Source organism: Mustela erminea, chromosome 4, assembly GCF_009829155.1.
Source record: "Mustela erminea isolate mMusErm1 chromosome 4, mMusErm1.Pri, whole genome shotgun sequence".
NCBI lineage: Eukaryota > Metazoa > Chordata > Mammalia > Carnivora > Mustelidae > Mustela > Mustela erminea.
Window position 1 is genome coordinate 85,889,757 of NC_045617.1, and position 21,242 is coordinate 85,910,998.

The following is a 21,242-nucleotide window of genomic DNA, read 5'->3' on the forward strand; positions in this document are numbered from 1 at the left end:
TGTCCATATATACAATAGAGTATTATGCCTCCATCAGAAAGGATGAATACCCAACTTTTGTATCAACATGGACGGGACTGGAAGAGATTATGCTGAATGAAATACATCAAGCAGAGAGAGTCAATTATCATGTGGTTTCACTTACTTGTGGAGCATAAGGAATAACACAGAGGACATGCGGAGATGGAGAGAAGTGAGTTGGGGGAAATCGGAAGGGAGACAAACCATGAGAGACTGTAGACTCTGAGAAATAAACTGAGGATTTTGGAGGGGAGGAGGTGGGAGTTTGGGGAGCCTGGTGGTGGGTATTATGGAGGACAGGTATTGCATGGAGCACTGGGTGTGGTGCATAAACAATGAATTTTGGAACACTGAAAAAAACTAAATTAAAAACAAAAAAGAATTCACCTATGAATCCATCTGGTCCTAGATTTGTGTTTGTTGAGAGTTTTTGGTTATTGATTCAATGTCTTTGCTGGATATCTGTCTATTCAAATATTCTATTTCTTCCTGTTTCAGTTTTGGTATTTTATGTTTCTATGAATTTATCCATTTCTTATATCCTGTCCAATGTGTAGGCATATAATTTTTCTTAATATTCTTTTCTAGTTGTTTGTATTTCTGTAATGTTGGTTGTTACTTCTCTTTCATTTGTGACTTTATTTATTTGGGTCCCTTTTCTTTTTGATAAGTCTGGCTAGAGGTTTATCAGTTTTATTAATTTTTTCCAAGGAACCAGCTCCTGGTTTCATTGATCTGTTCTATTGTTTCTTTAGTTTGTATATCATTTATTTCTGCTCTAATCTTTATTATTTCCTTCCTTCTGCTGGCTTAGGGTTTATTTGTTGCTATTATCCTAGCTCCTCTAGGTACAAGGTTAGGTTGTTTTTAGAGACTTTTCTTGCTTCTTGAGCTAGGCATTTATTATTAATACGTCCCTCTTAGAACCACTTTTGCTGTATCCCAAAGGCTTGGGACCATTGTGTTTTCACTTTTATGTGTTTCCATGTATTTTTAAAATTTCTTGTTTGATTTCATGGTTGGCTGATTCGTTGTTTAGTTGCATGTTACTTATTCTCCATGTATTTGGGGTCTTTCCAGATTTTTTTCCTGTGGTTGACTTCTGGTTTCATAGCTACTTGAGGTAATTCCTGGCCAAAATAAAGTAATATTGGGTTCCTTACAGTTCAGCACCTTATAGCTCCACTAGTAATACAATCTAAGAAATATTCACATGTACAAATTTAGGAAGCATTATTGCTACTCACAATATGGTTGACTCTCATAAAATATTAAGTGAAGGAAATAAAACAGAACACATTACAGTGTGTTATACTGTATACATTATAGTCTATGTGTAATGTAGGTATACTGTACAATTCCATTTATACAATGAATCAAAACAGGCAAGACAGAAATCCATGGTGTTAAAAGTTAGACTAGTGGTTGCCCTTGAGACAGAAGGCAGTAATTGCAGAAGGGCACAAGGAGATTCCTGGAGGTCAAGGAATGTTCCATTTCTTGATCTAGATGTTGGTTACATGGCTATTCTCCTGGTGAAAATTCATCAAGCTGCTGTACACTTACAACTTGTGCAATTTTCTTTGTGTAAATAAATAATAGTTCAAAAAATGGTACATCAGGGGCACCTGGGTGGCTCAGTGGGTTAAAGTCTCTGCCTTCAGCTCAGGTCATGATCTCAGGGTCCTTGGATTGAGCCCCACATTGGGCTCTCTGCTCAGCAGGGAGCCTGCTTCCTCCTCTCTCTCTGCCTGCCTCTCTGCCTACTTGTGATCTCTGTCTGTCAAGTAAATAAACAAAACCTTTTTTAAAAAAATGGTACACCAGAATTGTTCTCCATACACATACATTTATTCACTTAATGCATTTTCAAATATCTAAACATTTTCTAAACTTAAACACTAACCATGGCTGTTTTTTATGAGCTTACAAAACTATACACAGTGTACTATTATTTTAATAGGCTTTAGATTTGTAAAGGACAGCTCCTAGATTTCACTTATCTATTTTTCTCCCAGAATTTCCACTGAATTTGGGGAGGAAACATTTTTATTATGGTTCTAAGATTGTGAATCTACTTATGAATCTCTCTTTCCTCCTTACCAGCCCTCAATTTGAGTGAGCTGTCACCAGGTAATTCCTGGCTTGAGGGCCTGAAGAAATAACACTTAACTTAATTAGGGTTGTCTAACCATCTTCCATTTGCCAGCCCTTCCGTTAGGTGCTTTCAATGGAGAGAGATTTGAGACCCAATTCATCCCCTAAAGGAGCTCGTAATCTGATGGGTAAGACAGACCCATCAGCAACTTTAACATAATGCGATAAGTGCTCCACCCAAGTGAGAACTGAGTGCCACAGTAGTACAGAGGACAGGGAGATGAATTCGGCCAAGGAGAAGAGCTTCATAAGGCCAGAAGAGCTTTACACAGGAAGCACAGAGTAGGATTTGCAGGGACTCCAGAAAAGGGCATTCCAGCCAGAGGCTTGAGGAAAGAAGGACAACAGTATGGCCAGAGCTCAGGAAGAGGGAGCAGAGGAGGGTGGCAGTGAGGCTGGAGTGCAGAGTCTTCTGGGGGAGGTTAGGCCACATCATAAAGGCAATTGGAAGTCCACAGAGATCACAAGATAATCCCGGGAGAAGGTAGAGGGTAGGCTGGAATATGGAGGTCCAGAGCAATGAGACTTACCAAATCCAAGGAAGAGAGCCTGGGATCTTAACCAGGTGAAGAGGAAGGGACAGATTTGATGGGGAGATTAAATGGGGGATCTTTGAGAGAACAGAGAGTGGCAATGGCTGAGATTGAAGGGCTGTTCTAGACAAGAAGCCCTGGAAGAGGGACAGGTTGAGAGGAAAACAAGAAACACTCGAATTGTCAGCTAGTGCTGGTAGGAAGGACATCCAGGAGGAGAGGCGTGTTGGCCAACTTGGAGTTCAGGAGATGGATAAAGATCAGTGATTTTTAAAAGGATGTGAGGTCATTAAGTACATTTTTGATATTCAGAAGCCGAGAGAGAAGGGTTGGTTGATCCCTGGCTTTCCATAGATGCAGACAAATTAAGTCGTGTATCACAACACACAATCTCTTTCAATGATTGCTTTTTCCCCCATTAGAATTATGACTTAAAATAGCAAAGTATTAATATGAACTAACCTTTCATTGTTACTATTTCTTAAGAAATATTAACAAGCCAGAACATTTACAGAAATACAAATACAGACATACATGTTTTCTCTCTTTGTTCATGATACTAATCCTTTCTCTCCATTTCTATTTTCAGCTTAAACTTTGATTTTTTTTCTCTCATGACTCTCCATGTCTTAGAAAGCCCTGGACTTATTTAAGCATGTTACCTTTACACACAAGCATATCTATGATTGCTTTCTATTTATAGCATAGAAGAGCAGAAGTCAACTTTCTCTGCACACTAATCACTTGTCTACTTCCTTTTCCTTCTCTTGACATGAGAAACAATTTACTTTCTGTTCCATATTACCTGACCAAATCTGGAAAACATAAAGATTACACTAGCTGCATGCATGTTCACAGGCAGTGTGCCAGCAGATAAAGTGCTTTCCAATTGGAAGCCTCTCTGGTCACTATTTGACCTTAATAATTGATTTCTCAGCATGACTAGATCTCCTGGGTTTTATATATTCTAATCTAGTCTCCGTTGATGAAATTTCTTTCTTTGGCTCCAGGTATTTAAGCAAATGGGGTTTTTTAAATTAAAAAAAAAAAAACATGTTTAAGTAAAACACAATGCAGTTTGGGTAGGCCATAGTTTAATCACAAATGCATATAGTCAGAATCACCTAGGCTATAAGACATACAAAAAAACATTTACATATATGACCATTTGTTTTATGCTCCTATAATACGGCATCCAGTAATGTCTGATGTATTTTTCCCATCATGCCTCTGGTGATTGCTCCTCGGGCCTAAGTGACTTCAGGACCCACATTGCCACAATGACAGGTGACAGGACTTGCGTCCCCCACCCCCAACACACAGTCTGTGCCTGAGCCGATGCTGTTTATAGCATTGCTCCTTTGCCTTATGGTGGCCTGATATTTTGTCGGTCTTACTTGAAGAGACCGCATCTGCCAGCCGCCATGGAGTGGTATTTTCAGCCCCTTTCACAGTCGTTTCTTGTAGCAGTTGATGAGCTCAATCATGTGTCAGTTCGGTTTGATTATGAAAGTGGTCAAGTTCTCTCTATCCATGACCCCCATAACATTTGTTCGATGGCTCGGCTTTTGGCAGCACATGGATTTGCCTCCCAGTGGATTCTCAGGGCCAAGAGACCTTTGTGCTCCACTGGGGTTTCCCGGCAATCATTGGTACACATGTTCACATATTGTTTAAGATTGTGCTTCTCAGGATTCTTGAAGGATTTGTTCGGTCGCTGGTTCCTACAGGTGTATCTTTTCAGAGCATCATGTACACCTGATTGATTCTCATTTGTGTGTGTGTTTGTGTCTGTGTCATAAGTGGGGACTATGAATTATGAGCTTGATTTCAAGTGGGTATTGACCACCTTGTAAAACCTCTTAATTGATGGCCATGGTTTACCATTTGATGTTAGGTATGACTCACAGGCACTGCTAGTGCAGAAGCTGAATGTAGTCTCCAGCCTCACACCTCTATAGGAAATTGAAGCATGCAGTATCATTATTCTCCAAATATTTAACTCAGTCTGGAGCTTGATGCCAACTTGCATTAGTTTTTCTCTTTTCTCTTCAGTGTCTCAAAAAGCCACATCAGTCTGTCATAGCAGATATCAGTGACAACTTATATAGTGGTACAAATCAAGATTTTCAGAGAGGATTTTACTGAAGCAAGGGATACTTTTTGTCCTGTAATCTTTTGATACAGTAAAATCATCTACAATCTCTTGCCTGTGAATTTGTTTTCAGGCAACATCATCAACTAGCAGCACTCTCTGAATGCTTGTCTTATAAAAGCCTGTTATTTGTGGGGTGGAAAAGTACACCGAGAGTTAACAGAACTTTGCAATTGGAAGGAACTGGGAGATTTCTTCTAATCCCATAACAATCCTAAGCATGCCCCATGGCTACAGTTTTTGCAGAACAAGAACGGACTCTAACATCTGCAGGAAGCCAGGTAAACCTCAGGGTGCTAAACCTCTATCTGAGTGATAGTCCTTACCTGCTCTGTCTGCAGGCCACAGAATGATAAGAGGACTGGACATCTTAGAAATGCCTCCAGATTGAGTAACAACCCATCTTCCTTGCCTTTGTGTGGGAGGGGCTTAGGTGCACCTGGCTTCAGTCACAACCACATCCCTTATCATTCTAGTTTCTGTACATGTTTATCTTCCTTACCAACAGTCTAATCACTTGTAATCTGGCCAGCCTCATCATTGTTCTCTCCAGGGCCACCAAATCTAGTGACCTTCTTGCCAACTTCATTCCCCTTAACTATACTAGAATGTCAATTCTGGAAACTCTTTCACACTTTGGTTTTCATTTATTACCTTCCTTGTTTCTCCTTCTCCTTCTCCTAGGACTGCTTCTTGGTCTACTTTGTAGGCTCTTCTCAAGCAAGTTCTGCCCTTGGCCCTGGTATCTATGTGGATGACATCAGCCATTCTCACAGATGTAACTATTTATCCCTACTTTTGACTGACTCATCCAAAGTCCTGGTTTAAGATTCTGGTTCTTCACTTCCAACTGCCAATATAGAATATTCCATCTTCCTGTGAACCTTACCAACACTACCATCAAGTCACCTTCCTCCTAAGCCATCCTTACGAAGATTCTGCTATATTTGCTTGCGTATCGCCATGTTCCAGATCACCCAGTTCTTGTGAATGGTCCTCTCACATGAGCGTGGAAGAGGGAAACAAGAAAGCATAGTGTGGTAGCAGACAAGAGGGGGAAGTAGGAAGTAGTGACAGATGCTACTAGAGGTCAAGTAAGATAGGACCAAAAGTGGTCAGATGACTTTATTGATAAGGAAACTGTTGGTAGAGGAAGTGTCAGTGGAGTGGATGGAGAAGTGGAGGAGTGAGACCTCAGGTGAGTGACTGAGACAACAGGAAACGGAAAGACAGAGTATGGACAGGAAGGAAAATTGTCTTAATTTCTCAAGAAATTTGGCTTTGAAGAGGACAAGCAAGTTGGAGGAGTGGTTGTAAGAAGATAGGATTCTCTTTTTTTTTTCTTTTAATGGTAGGAGAATCTTAAATCTATTCAAATACATGTGGGAAGAAGCTAGGAGAGAGAGTAAAAAAAACAGAGAGTGCAAAGGTAACAGAGAGGGGTTAAAGAGGCAAAGAGGGAATGGCTTCCAAGTGGAGGGACGCACTCCGAGCAGGTGGAGGGAAACCACACCCGTTGTAGTAAGAATAATAAGGAAGGAAAGAGGGTAGCTGCAAGTGAGTTTGTCAGTTTGATGGCAAGAAGTTAAGACACTTCCTGTCTGACACTTTCTGTTTTCTCCTTGAAGAAGGAGGCAAAGTGATTTCAGGAGCAAGAAGGTGTCAGAAGACAGATTTAAGAAGAATGGCAGATGTTTGAGAAAGTGGGCTACTGAGGGAGACAAGGAAATATTGCTGGGTGGTTTTGAGAATCCCATCAGGGCTAGTCGCAACTACGTAACTGTCTATTGCTCAGTGGCCTGGGATAGGCGTATGAAGGGGGACATTTGGATTCACCTAGGGTTGAGGTTTTGCTGGGCAAGTGGTGGAAAGAATGGATCTAGATGGGCAGGAAAGAAGTAAAGGAAAGTTGGAGCTCAGGAGGTCTTCAGAAAAGATGAGTTTGGGGAATGGAGGGGTCAAGATTCTGAATGGAGGCTGAAGCAGCCCAGATGATGGAGGATGCTTAGCGAATGGGGGCAGACAGTATTTGGGGTATGTGGCCAGAGGATGTGCTTGTCAGAGCACCAGAGAGTCTCATAAAGGATGAAGGAAAAACTGGAAAGGACTGTGTTTTTAGAGTTGAGCAGGGCTCCAGTAAGAGGAAGAAGATGGAATGTCCTGTGCAGAGGTGGGAAAATGGGAGAGTCGGTTAACCATCGAACCACTCCTAAGGGAACACTGGAAGGGTTTGGCTGGGGCAGGGGAAAGGAAGCATAAAGTAGCACACAGAGAAGAGAGCATAGCTCAGGAAATTAACACTTTGGTGCATGGGGAATGGTGGATGAAGCAGAGGCCACCATTAGGCCCAGCTTTCCCACTTGAACTCAGGTTCTGTTGGAGCCAACCGTGTCCTGGATTAACAACATCCCAGAGAACACGTGTGCCTCAGGGGACTTTGGAAGGAGTCCGCTTCTACTACTGACAGCCTTCCTAATGTTTTGCTGGTACTGTGAGGCATTTCTGTTCCTACTTGTCAAATTTGTTCCTTAAAAGAATGTGGGTCAGTAAACTGTCCAGTAGCCTGCTATGGAGATCTTTCTACAGAGCAGTGGCTCTCAGATCCGCCTCTCCAACTGAATGACCTGAGAGACATTTAATATATAGTAATGCCTGGAGCTCCAGACTAATTATATCAGAATTGGTGAGGAGGCCTCTGGAGGAGGCCTCTGGAGTCTGTACAATCCGTTTCTTAAACAAACTCAGCTGGGTCATTCTAATGTGTGAAGAAACCCAACCTTAGACTTGCTACCCAGTATGTGGTCTACCAGCTAATGGCTTCTGTATCACCTGGGAGCTTGAGAGAAACAGAGAACCTCAGGCCCCACTCTTGACCTACCTACGGAGTCATAATGTGTGTTTGATATGAGCTCCTTCCCCAGCAGATATCTATGAAACATAAACGTTTGAGAAGCCCTGCCTTGAAACTGTGCTGATGCCGGGGTCTCACCTCTAGATTCTGACTTCATTGATCTGGGCTGTGGCCTGGCTTCCCAGATAGTTCTAATTTTCAGGCAGGTTTAAGATTCCCCACCTTACAGCATCTAGCAAAGCATCAGGAGAGCTGCCTGGTGCCTTTTGATTCAACTGGGTGGATCAACCCCATCTTTGTTTAATGATTTCTGACCTTTATTTAACTTACTAATGAACTCCGTTTGCTTCTCATTTGGGGAAAAAACTGCCTGTCATACACTTGTGGCAGGAACATCATTTCTCCTCATCTTTGGAGATGCTACCAGGAGGCTTGGTAACTAATAAGACAGGAAATACTGCCCAACCTAAGGCCCATTACATAAGGACTGGCTCATTTATTAAAGAAAAAAAATGTCTGATAGGACTGTCATTACAGAATACCAGCCTCCTCCTGATCAAACAGAGACAAGCAACCTTCCTGATTAGTTGTTTCTTTAGGCTTTTCTTAGGCCTTGTTTGAAGTGACACTTGAACTCTACAGCTTTCTTTAAGCCGACTGATTACACACGTCAAACAATAGTAATTAGTTTGCTGAAATGTTGGGTTACTACTGTTATAGGAATTAAGACATAACAAGTGTTACTTTAGACCTGAATTTCCAAAGTATAACCCCAGCTTAACAGTGAATTTTTTAAAGAACATACTTGACAAGTGTTTTAAGATTTCATTGTGCTGTATGAGTTTGAAGGGGAAAAAAAATTTTTTTTCCAAAATATCTCATTTGGACTGCATGCAACTCAGATGTTTGAATAGTCAAATCACCCATTTCCATGTGGGTGGTTATATCTCATGAACAGAAGTTTATTATTGGTAAAGACTTTCCCCAGCTCGCTTCAGAGTCAAACATATGAATGCATGAATCACTTTTCCAGCACTGATGATTGAAATTTTGTTTAAGAATTATTAGAACTAAATTGGTGCCAAGACAAAAGTACTGCTTTTCAAGTTTTTATAAAGAAAAATGTATCAATAGTCTTTTAAAATTATACAGGCTTCAGAAAACACAGATTTTGATTCCATTAGCCTTGATATTAGTCGACAAGAAAGATGGTCATTCATTTTTTTAAATTCAATAATGAAGATTTCAGTGGATTTACTGCAATTTGAATTCCACAAGATCATGTTTTTCTTTTCAGGAAGCCAAAGCAAAACTATGAAGACTTGAAAAATTATGTGTCTTCTCCATGTTCTCTGGGTGAGAATGGCCCAGGGAATAGTTCCCCTACCCTCCACTTTCAGGCCCCAACTACATTTATTTAACCTTTTCCTTTCTTAACAGCTCAAGATAATCTGTATTCCAGATCCCATCTACCAGCATACTAAGGGTGTTGCCTAAATCAGGAGGGGTACTGTTCACATAAACTAGACAACATCCTGCGTACTCCCCAGTAGGGAGGAGATAAGAGATGCTCTCACCCTAATGGCATTCGAGATTTTTAGAGCTTTCTGACAATGACAGAAGTCTTCAAAGCAGGTGTGTTTCATGAGTGAGAATCCCACTCATGCATCATCTGGCACCTGTGTCATTGTCCTGAATGCCATATGGAGAGAGGTTAAATTTACAATTTAGTTAGAATTTAAAATATTAGAGAAAAATTCAATTATTCAATTTGTGCAGATGGATGGTTAAGACCAAGACTCGTGTCTTATGCATTATGACCTTGTAGATTCATAGGTCAGGGATGAATTTTTAAAATATCACAAAATAGGGTCAATTGAATTCCAACTCTACTTGGATACACAACATCTAATATGCCACATGGAGGTATGCTTAGTGTTGAATGATGAAAATGACATTCATGGAAGGACTTGCAAGAAAGAATTGTTTATTATTGTTGTGGTCACTGTTTGGTTTATAGCTTCCTGGGGAGCTTTCCAGGTGTAATCTGAAAACAATCCCCTTATGCAGAAGGCAGGGAGAGACTAAAGAAGAGGCAGGCCCCTCCAGATTGGTAGGTGGCAGGTTTTATAAGTAAGGGCACTTACTTGTAAGAGAGACTTATCTTGGGTGGCCACGAGCTATTCAGATCTCTGTACCCACACACCAAATATTTAAAGTTTACACAGAGGACTTAACTGGGTCCAATCATGTATATCCTCCAGATGGCCTCAACAGCACATTATTAGCTCAAGGCTATGTCCTTAGGGCAGCCTCTGGTAGCAGGAAAGGCAGGTGGAACACACATTTCAAGGAAAGGGAAGGTGGGGAGGAGCCTCCAATTGCCCAGGTGAAGCTCATGGGTCAGCCTGTGGCCATGTCCTCTTGATGACCTTCCCCAACACTTGATGACCATCTCCTACAATCTCCTGGGCCCCCCTCTTCTGCAACGAGACCTGAGCCATCAGCAAGGGGTTTCACTAGCATAGAGGAGGCTTTTTGGGCAGCCATTGGCTACACCACAGGCAGATGCCACAACAAAAGTATGGATACATGTAAGAGAAAACACAGATTAAGACAATGATTCCAAAATGAGTCAAAATTTTCTCCAACAAGACCTCCATGGTTCAAACTACTGATTTACTAAGTCCCCTGGGCTGGGAGTTGGATTACCCAGGCCATTCACTGATCTCCTCGTGTGATTTAATAAAGATGATACATTAGCAGACTCATCAGGAATGAACACACAGCTTTCTTTTTATATAATGGCAGAGATGCTTCCTTGCAAGGCAGTAATAATAATAATAACAAGGCCATCCTATGTTGGGATAGTTTTTCTCAGTAGAGACATTTCAGTGTTTGGTAAGGACATGCTCTGTTGGCTGTCATTCCAGGCTTGCTGAATGGATTTAGTAACGGCTTCTGTGTGTGTAAGAACATCCTCCAGGCCAACGGACAGACAAAGACTGTGGCCAAAGGATTGTGCCAGGGGAAAACTACATACCGACCTGGCCTTGAGGAGAGGGAAACTGGCAGTTTTAGGAACTTGACCTGGTTGCACATACCATCCATTTTGATGGAGGTAGGCAGCCCTGTCAGGTGTGAACTGATGGACTGAGGGTGAGATATGTCAGACCCCACCCTCTCTCCTTTTTCAGTGGTGCATCTTCCATTTCAGGCATAGTACATTTCAATGGGTCTGGCTTGCAGCAGGACAGTGGGATCCCAGGGAAGATTGAGTAGCTCCCCCTTAGCCAGGGGTGTGAAGTAATACCCATCCCAGCAGGACATCCCATTGCAATTCCCAGTAGGTAATTCCTTTCCTAGGCATAGTGGGGGTTGGTGTTCTCAGCAGCATAGCATGTTGATCTGGGGCAATGGCTGTTTCCTGCAGTTTCCATACCTGTATGGGACTAGGGACCTCAGCAGGGGTCCCCAGTCCAGCATATGAGGCAACAGGCCTTACTAGTTGATCATTCAAGTGTAGTGTATTAAAGCCTGAGACTACCGTATCTCATTGGGCTAAGGTGGCTTTACACATTTCTAATTTAATCTGCTGCTTTCATATTCCAATTGTCCTTTTACAGTGCGCCCCCCCCACCCCCCGCTACTACTTGCAGGTTGTAGGGGAGATGGAGCTGCCATGCCATGTCATGTGATTTTGCCCAGTCCTGTACATCATGACCTTTGGCATGTGACCCCTGATCAGTGTCTTAGTCAATGAAGGTATCCATACATGCTGCTTAGCTTCTCTAGTCCCCTAATGGTGATTGCCTGTTTTGTGTAGTGACAGCGGAAAGCTTGGCTTAGACCAGATGTGGTATCTACACAAATGTAGATTCCTCTCAGAGGGAGGGCCCAATATAATCAATTTTTCAATCCCTTACCGGTTGGGAACTCTGGTGGATGGCCCCAGACTCCTTTAGAAGTTACCTTGGGCATTGTTTAGAACACACAGGACATGCTGTTACTGCCTTAACCAAGCCACTGTATTTCGAGGGCAATCTGGCCGCCATCTTTGGCAATATGCCATCCCACCTCAATGCAATGGCAGATGCTCTTCCCATGTACTCAACCTGCTCTATCTACTGAAGGGCCAGTCGCTAGGGCTTGTACCTGACCTAGAACTTCAGATTTTTGATTGACAGTGGGTGTCAGTGCCTTATGAGCCAGGATGTGGAAGATGGTGAGGATGGCCCCAGGCTCTGGCAGGTGAACCAAAATGGTGCCCCCATACATCTTAACCCCACAATGGCCTACTCATTATCATTCACCCCTTGGCTTCCCATTGTCCAAGCAATAGAATTAATCCCTTTAGAACAGCCCAAGTGTTGGGCCACCTGGGTGGCTCAGCCAGTTAAGCCTCCCACTCTCAGTTTTCACTCAGGTCATCACCATCTCAGGGTCATGAGGTCGAGCCCCGCATTGGGCTCTGTGTTCAGCACAGAGTATGCGGGAGGTTATCTCCCTCTCCCTCCCCTTCTGCTCTCCCTCTGCTCCACCCTCTGCTTTTCCCCTTACTCACAGGCTCTCCCTCTCTAAAATAAATAAAATCTTAAAAGAGAGAGAGAGCGAAAAAAGAACAGCCCAAGTGTCAGTGCAAAGGGTTAAAGGTTAGGGCTCATAAGTGATGACCAGCTAGACCACTCTGAGCTCAGCCTCTGCTGCGTGAGAGGCTCTATTTGTAGAAGCTCTGTCCCCAGCCCTCCTGGAGTCACAGACATATCTAACTCAAGTGGTAGCACTGGTTAGGAGCTTCACTGGTACTTTTGTCTTCTCAGAGGTGGCTCACTGCTCTGATTCCCAGTCCCACACATGCCCCTTCTTTGCCAGGCAGTGTAAGGGACAGAGGCATTGGCTGGGGGGGGGGAATATAAGTCCTCCAAACCCCCAAATATCCACAAAGCCTTGTACCTCTTTCACATTCTCAGGGGTTGCATGAGCTTGCCCTTATCAATCACAGCTTCTGGGGCAAGATGCTGCTTACCCCACCAAATGACTCCCACAATCTTACAGCAGTGCTTTGGCTTTTATTTTCTGTGGGTTCATTGCTCACCTTCTCCCCCAGATGTTCCAACAAAGCCTGCAGAGTGTCTTGCCACAGAGGTAAGTCTTCACATGTTACATTCTGTCATCAGTATAACGGGCCCATTTTACCAATGTGGGGAAGGAGGACAGGGACAGGTCTTGGACTTCCATTCCGTGACATATGGTGGGGCTGTGCAGGACACCTCGGGGAAGCACTAGAAAGGTCCATTGCTGCCTCTCCCACGTGGAGGCAAATTTGATCCTGTGACCCAGTGGCCAGAGGTCTATTGAGAAAAGCATTTGCTACATCCAGCACAACAGAGTCAATGCCTAAGAACATGACCAAGATATCTAAGATGATGGCAGTGTGGGGCCCAGCCACATATTGAACACTACCTTGTACGATTTTGGGGTAAGTCCACTGTCATCTGCCACAAGTCACCTGGCTTTTTTTTTTTACCTGTCAGACCATGCTGGTGAGAGCACTGGGGGCAGGGCACACAGTACCCACTTGGGGCAGTTCTTGCATAGTTTCTCCTATCTCCTTCTGCACCCCCAGGTGGCTGATACTGTTTAACAGCTACCCCTCTTCATGGGGGAAGCAGCCTTATGGGTTCCCAGTTGGCATTTTCCCCCAGCGCTGCTTTGATTACTGTAACCTGGAAGCAGAATTTACCAATAGAGCTTTGCAGAGTTTGACCTTGCAAGATATCAGTGTACACCATATTTTCTGGTACTGGAGAGAAAAACAAAACAAAAAACCTCACATTTTTGGGGGGTAGAATGCCAATTTGCAGGGTCCAAAGGATCTTCCTAGTCATAATTGTGTGCCCTCCATAATTATCAATGACACTGACGGGGCCAGGAAACTTCTGAGGGTTACCATATGGTAGAGTAACTTTAGCTCTGGTACTCTCTGGTATCCACCAGAGCCAACACTTTTGTTTTTTCCTCAGGAACTGTTGAGTTGTGAGCTCAATGAGTCCTCTGATTATCTCAGTGGTCCTCACCCAACGCACTCTTGGACTGCATCCAAAAATACCCTGGGCATAGGAGGCACCCACCCCAATAAGACTATACCCTGGAAGCCTACAACCAGCTACTCGATTGACCTTTTAGATTAATGCAAGGGCTCTTCTTTAGCATGCAAATCCTGTTTTAGAGAACACTCTGAGTATACTACTCATTAGTATATGATGCAAATATAATCAATATTAGTATATGATGCAAATATAATCAAATCAAATCATTTGCCTATTCTAAATATTCAGTGGCTTCCCGCTAGCCACGAAATCAAGTCCAAACCCTGACCCTGAAAAGTCCCGCCTCTACCTTTGTTCTAACCTTATCTGCCAGCATTGCCTCACCTTTCACCCAGACCGCCATGGTTTTTTTGCACATGCTGTTCCTCTAACTGGAATTGTCCCATCTGGCAAACTCCTATGTATCTTGCAAGAGTTACCTTCAATTTCACCTTCTCGATTCAGCCTGCCTCAGTGGAAGACTTCATTGTATCCACACCTCTGCTCATAACATTGTGTTATATGTCCTGCCTTCCTTCACACTCCTTCTAGACCAAACTCCTGGAATGCAGCGTCCATGGATGGCCTTTTCATCTTTGTGGTCATCCTACTTAGAGTGGTACCTGGTCCATAGTGGCCATGCCTGAGAAGTTTAACAAATGAATGAATGAATGAATGAGTGAGTGAATGAAAGAATGAATGAGTGAATGAAGATGTATCTCCCCAGTTGTCTAATTTAATAACTAAAAAGGGGCTTGGGAACCAGAAGAACTTGATTATTTCATTCAGCAAGGCTAGAGCCCTGTTCTTTCTTTCCAGCTTTGAGGGATAGTAACTCAGTGTGCTGCAACTTTTTCTCTTTCCTCCGATCCCAGCCTGACTTGATAAAATATTCTCAGTGATGTGCTGCTATGTACATAATAGTTCTCAGATCTCACTGGGAGTAGTGGGGACATACATATATTCCAAAATTTACTCATGATTATGAGTCAAGAGTTTCATGATTTTCACTATTAACATGGGAGCCAGATGTAATAGAGAGGTCACAGATAAATCTTCCTAAGGTTTGAAGTCCATTTGAAGTTTAGGGCTTAGTTTCTAAAATAATTGCTACTCTTGAAGACTTCTCTTATTGAATTGAATAGCATGGTTTGCAAATATTAAGTGTAAAGAAAGGCCACAGTATCTGGAGCCATGTATTACCTTAAAATAACTGTATTATGCCCATTAAAACACATAACTTTTCTTTGCGGTGTGATTGCATGCTTGATCAAATTGAAAGTTGGGTTTTCTATTTTGGCATTATGCCTTGTTTCCCTAGACAAAATGAAATTGTTCCATTATAGCAAATAGAAGCTTGATAATGGCTTGATTCGAGTTTTCGTTGGAATGCTGATCTCAGAATATTTACCATTCCAGTCTTGTTCCTAAATAGCGTGTTTTCAAATAGAGACTCTGAGCCCAGTCTGGGTTACAATCTTTAGACACTCTAGTAGTTGAAACCCCAGGGGAGAATTTCAAACCAAGGTTCTGGTTGAGGCGGTTGGGGTGCTGCTTTCCTGCTGCCACCCAGCAAGGAATCCCCAGCTCGTTGAAGATCCCCTTAGAAACAAAACACTGGAAGAAATGTGCCCCCAAGGTTCAATCTCAACTTCTCCGGGGAGGACGGACATTCGGAGATGGGTAAGCAACTCGTACTTGGCACTACTCACTTCCTGTTTCTCGGGTAGACCTCACCAAGACCTTGGGATCTTTTTTTCAGGCTTCCTCACAGCAATGAGGCAAGAAGTGACCCGTGCCCACAAAGGCTGGGCCCTGGACTCCGTGACCATCCACAACGAAGTTCTGCGGCAGACCAAGGAGGAAATTACATTGCCCCCTATGGTAGGCACCACTGGGCTATAGTGGGGACAGTTCTGGAACCAGGGCTGAAAGCTCAAATTCCACTTGACACTGACCTATGAGTGCCTCCGTTACAGCCATTGGCTTTGTGGCTGGGGTCCTTACTGGGAGACTTCAGTGCCGAAGCCTCCTCCGTTTGCTGGAGTGGTAATTAATGACAAGTGTTGGAACTCCTCAGACAGCATATCTTTATAATTTCAAGTTACCCTTGTGTTTGCTAAAATGCGGTTTTCCACATGTCTCCGGCTCCTGCTGTGGGTTGCTCACAGACCAGAGGAGTGTCGGGGCAGGGGTGGAGACCAACAGGACCTGCAGTCCTGAGCTCTAGGGCCAGTTCCAGCAGCATCCTGCTAGCTCTGGGACCCTGGTTACAGGGACACCTGGAGGCGGAAGAGAGGGGGGCCCCAAGGTAAGAAGATGCCATTGGGAGCCATTGTTTGGACGTTGACCCACTCTGTGAACTTGGGCAAGTTCTTTAACTTTTTAAGCCTCAACTTCCTCATCTGTGAAAAAAGGTTGATGATTCAGCCTTATGAAAGATGGTTGTGAGAATCAACTGGAATCATTTAGGACTCCATATAGGTACTCAGTACATCAGCCTCACTTTCCCTTTCTCTGATTTTAATTCCCTCAATTGTCAAGGAAAAGGACTGGGCCAGGTGAATTCCAAGCTCTGGCCCTTTCTGCCACGTCAAGCAAGGGTCACCTTTCTTCCAGTGTCCAATAGCCTAGTCCTCATTTCTGTCTGCCACTCCAACAGAAGCACACTTAACCTCCACATTTCCACCAGCAGCCTCTCCATTCAAGGCAACCGTAGGCTATTTCAACCATTCAGAATTCAGAATTCTTCTAGAAATTTCCCATTATGCCACTCCAAAGTCATTTCTACGTTTGTAGGTGTTTGTGAGAGCAGCACCCCATTTCCTGGCACCGAGATAGGTACTCATTTCCTAAGGCCACTGCCACCAAGTACCACAAACTTTGTATAAAATTTATTTCCTCAGAGGGGAGGAGACCAGGATTCTGAAATCAAGGTATTGGCAGAGTTGGTTTCTTCTGAAGGCTCAGGGCGGAGGGGGAGGAATCCATTCCACCTCTCTCTCTCAGCGTCTGATGGTGGCTGTAGTCCTGGGTGTTCCTTGGCTTATAGCCTCTGCCTCCATCATCACATGACCTTCTCTCTCTATCTTCATGTTCCCTCCTTTTCTCATAAGAAGGTCCTCTTCTCACAAGAACGTCGGTCATATTGGGTTTAGAGCCTACTTTAATCCAATATGATTAATTAATTCCATCTGCAAAGGCCCCATTTCCATGTGCTCACATTCAGAGGTTCTTAGTAGACATGAATGGGGGGGCACTCTTCAGCTTGCTACACCTTCTAACTATGACCTTGTAAAGTTCTGAGATGAAAAGGAACCTAAAAGGGGTACAGTTTACTGTCGGATGATACCTAAATGGTTGTGTCATTTGTGCAGTAATTGTCACCCACCGGCAATGACGGTGATCGTATGTCCTGATTTTCTGGGATTTCTCCTGGTCTTACTGTCAAACCATGTACTTTAGGTTTGGGTTTAAAAATATGGTCCTCATACTCTTAGCTCACTTGAGGGGATTCCGGAAAACACTTTGCAATTAATCTCACTCTCTTTTATTATAATCTACATTTGCTTCCCCTTACCTATGCCTCATTGGAAAGAAAAAACGGTCACCATCTTCTACATAGATATATCTTACGGGTTTATGTGATTTTCAGTCTCCCCATGATTCCCTCTAGTCTTTCTTTTCTTACTGAAAACATGTTCTATGGCTCCCCATGGCCTACAAGGCAAAGTTCAAACTCTTCAGTTTGGCTTCTAGACTTTTCCAAGGTCAAGCCCTACTTATTTTATAACCCCTGAACCCTCTGCTAAATAAATTGCTTGGGCTTTCCACCCATCCCACCTATCTTTGTACTATTGCTGCTGCCTGGATGTTTGCCCTCTGTCCTCTATCTTCCCCAAAGCTCTTCAAAGATGTCTTCTCCACAAAGACCCCCAAGCGCTCCAGCCCAGCTGCTCACCAGGAAGCCCTCTAACAAGTGTGTGCTGGTATTCAGTTCATGTCTTTTCCCCCGATTTAATGGTGAAGCCGTCAAGGGCAGCGTTGCTTTGCATTAAAGAGAAACGGGATGACAGGCAGCCACTGTCCAACCAATGCACCCTGTCCCTGTCTGTTATGCCTGTGCTAGCTCTACCACACCTGGCCTCTGGGGGCGCTCTGACTCTCCCACTAGCTGGGCCTGGCTGTGCAAACCTCACTCCCTCCTGTGACTGAGATGGTTAGAATGACAGGTTGGCTTGGCCAGCACAGGCTTAGATCCTGTGTGCTCCAGCTCCAAATCGCATTCCTTGTTCTGACCCTACGCTGACTCAGACCAGATCTCTCGAGACATAGCTCCTTACAGAGGTGACTTAGTTCTGCTGGCTAAGTCTGTTGTCCCCAGCAGCTACCCCTATGCTCAAACAAGCAATAACAGGAACATATCTGCAACCCTTAAGGCCTCAAGATAGGCCCAAGGGGAAAACTGGGCTCAGTATTTTGCTCATGCAATGAGCCCAGTGCTGTTTTATTTTTTTGGTGGTGTTTTAAGACTGGTGTATGTCTTCTTTCTAAACTGACAACCCCTATTACAGTAATGAATGTTCATCTCATAGCACCTAGTTTTTCAAAAATCGTATTACCTTATGCTTGACTCTTCCAGGAAGGCGTGTATATTTATGGGCTGTATATGGACGGAGCAGCCTGGGACAGACGGAACGGGAAGCTTACAGAATCCACCCCCAAGGTGCTCTTCACACAGCTGCCTGTGCTACACATCTTTGCCATTAATTCCACCGCGCCCAAGGACCCCAAGCTGTATGTGTGTCCTATTTACAAGAAACCCAGGCGTACTGACTTGACCTTCATCACTGTGGTGTATTTGCGAACAGTTTTGTCCCCAGATCACTGGATCCTGAGAGGAGTAGCTCTTTTGTGTGACATCAAGTAAATTCATTTCTCCTTGCTGAGGGCGCTAGAGCCAGAGCCAGCCAGGGCTAATGAAAGCCTTGGTGATGTGTGTCTTTTCTCCTCGGTAATTGCTTGATTGCTCTTTTTAAATTAAAAAGTTGATATTCTGCAATCATTTGTGTGTGTGTGTGTTTCCCCTCATATCAATATTAAAAATAAAAAGCCAGTTCTAAAGTAATGCATTTTAGCCCAGGAAATCATATTCCCATTATAATTATTTGTTTAGATAAAGTCCCATCTTCATGTCAGAACACTGGAAAGTTTGAATTTTTTAAAAAATCTAAAACAAAGTATGATTTTGTTGCATTCTAAAAGAGGCCTAATAGATGTGGGCTTTTCTCTCAAATGAAAACCACATTTCCCTAGAAGAAAATCTACTCCTGTGTGTGTTTATGCTTATATGCTATTCTTTGCTTATTGGGGTTTGGCCTTGTCTCTGTGCTTGTGAAATGGAAACTGAAGGGGTTCGGTCAGTACCCCTTAGGAGTAACAGCTATGTGGTGTGATGTGTTTGAGACAGCAAATCCACAGGGATGGCTGCTCTTGTCATTTATTTTAATTTTATTTAATATTATTTTATTTATTTATTTATTTATTATGTGCTTTGAGGCCCAGAGAACTCTGAGTCTCCAGCTCCTACTGCCCCCCCAACCCCAACTCTGCAGGAGATAATGGAGCACACATTTCTAGGCAGCAAATGGAGAAGGAAAAACAAACTCCATCAAATGAAATTAGGTTACATGCCGAATGCCTTAAAAAGCAGTGTCTTTAAAAAGTGAAGCTATTTCTTACGCTATAGCTGGTCTGAAACTCAGTATGAACCTTTATTTCCTGCTAAAGGAAATTGTCAATTTAACTAAACAGATGGAGTCCTACATTGAATGTTCATGCAGCTTCAGGGTAGGGAAGTGTTTCTTCTGGCCTTTCCGTCTAGAATGCTCTTGCTCGCCCTCAGCTAAACTCACCAGCTTCATTCCCCGTCTGTTCTGAAGGAAGGCCACATTTCATGTAGTCTTGTTCTCCTCCCATTCTTCTGTCGGTCCGATCAGAGATGCCAGTGAGAAACCAACAAGATGGTCAAGCAATAGCCCAGGCAAGGTGTCCAGGGAAGACCCCAGAAAAAAATTCCCCCATAGTCTAGAGTAGTTCCAAATAGTAGAAAATATATTGTGAAATGTACCTTGTAGGAGTGAACTCACTTATGCTCTGAGACTGGTTCAATGTCCTAGCCGTAGAACTTTCCGGGGCAGTTTAGAAACCAAGCTCCCAGCCCAAATGTGTTTTGGCATTTCCCTTGGTCCATAGGCACACTAAAGGATGGCATTCTCTGGAAAGGGTGTCCGCCTGAATTGAGGCTAGAATTTGGAAACCTCGGTGCTCGGGGAGCACTGAGGAAGTGAAGCACATTCTAGCACACCAAACTGCAGCCTCCCGAATAAAACACATGCGTTTTATTCATATTCCTGTGCAGTTGCTAACACAACTGAAGGCAAACTGCATAGTCTAAAGCCCTGGATATCATCGTAGGCTTTCAGAGAGTAACAGGTTCAGTGTTCTCTACTGACTTGAATATCTTACGGAAAACTAGAAGAGCAGGAAAGATGTCAATCTAGCAAGGATATAGATCAGACTGTTTAAGCCATGGACCATTTCCTGGGAACTTCTTCACTGATTATTTTGTTCTGTGTCAGCACTGAGGAGAGAGTGATGGGTCCTGGGGCCACCCCAGTGAGTCCTTGCTACATAAGCAGTGTCTCAAAATGGTCTTCTTTCCAGGGTGTGCTTCTCAGCTGTCCCTGGTTTTTTGCAGAGCTGGCTGGGGCCCAGTTCTGCTTTCTTTCTCTGGGCCCATTAAATGATTTCATTAGACATTTTGAGCCATTGAACTTCCATAAACACATAACCCATTTTCTCGGCAAAATTGTTGCTCTTTCACTAATTACATAATTTGCCACACTTGAGTGAAGGAGACCTGGTGAGCATAAGAGAGCAAAGGGTCGGGGACAAGATGGTTAAACCAACGGAAGCTGGGAGGGAAATAGAGTGATTTTTTTTTTTCCTCCTTGGATCCAGTCCACATATTTTCATGTTGGTCTCGGGAAAATGAGCAATGAGATCTATACCTTAGTTGTTTTAGAATTTTATTTTAGTATGGACTTTGCATCAAAGCAAGACCAAAAAAGAAGTGTCTAAAGATATATCTTCCAAAAGGGATTGGTCTTGTGGGTGATGTTGCATGAACAAGCCCTCGGATAAATGGGGAACTCCCCAGCAATGTAAGTGTGACTCAGAGCCATGACATATAAAAGAATGATTGAAGAGATTCAGGGTAGAGGGGTGAAGTTGAAGACAAGTGAACGTTTCAGTTGGGTCTTGGTCTTTCCACAGATGGTGCCAAAATGGTACCAAGACAGCTAAGGAAGACAGCATGAGAGAGAGAATAGCATGCAGATGGGAAGCTACAGACAACATTCAGAGCCAGAGGC

At 43.4% G+C, this 21,242-nt stretch overlaps 1 protein-coding gene across 6 annotated transcripts in view; it reads left to right on the plus strand.

The window, feature by feature from the left end:
• The window catches only part of DNAH8 (dynein axonemal heavy chain 8), a 342,799-nt gene extending 323,798 nt beyond the window's left edge, over window positions 1-19,001 (plus strand). For all 6 annotated transcript variants that reach the window (XM_032339820.1, XM_032339819.1, XM_032339821.1 and 3 more), the window contains 2 exons: window positions 15,569-15,690; window positions 18,449-19,001. In XM_032339820.1, the coding sequence (XP_032195711.1) occupies window positions 15,569-15,690; window positions 18,449-18,736 (410 nt within the window). In that variant the 3' untranslated portion in view covers window positions 18,737-19,001. The remainder of the gene's footprint in view (window positions 1-15,568; window positions 15,691-18,448) is intronic.
• Window positions 19,002-21,242: the final 2,241 nt, after the last annotated feature.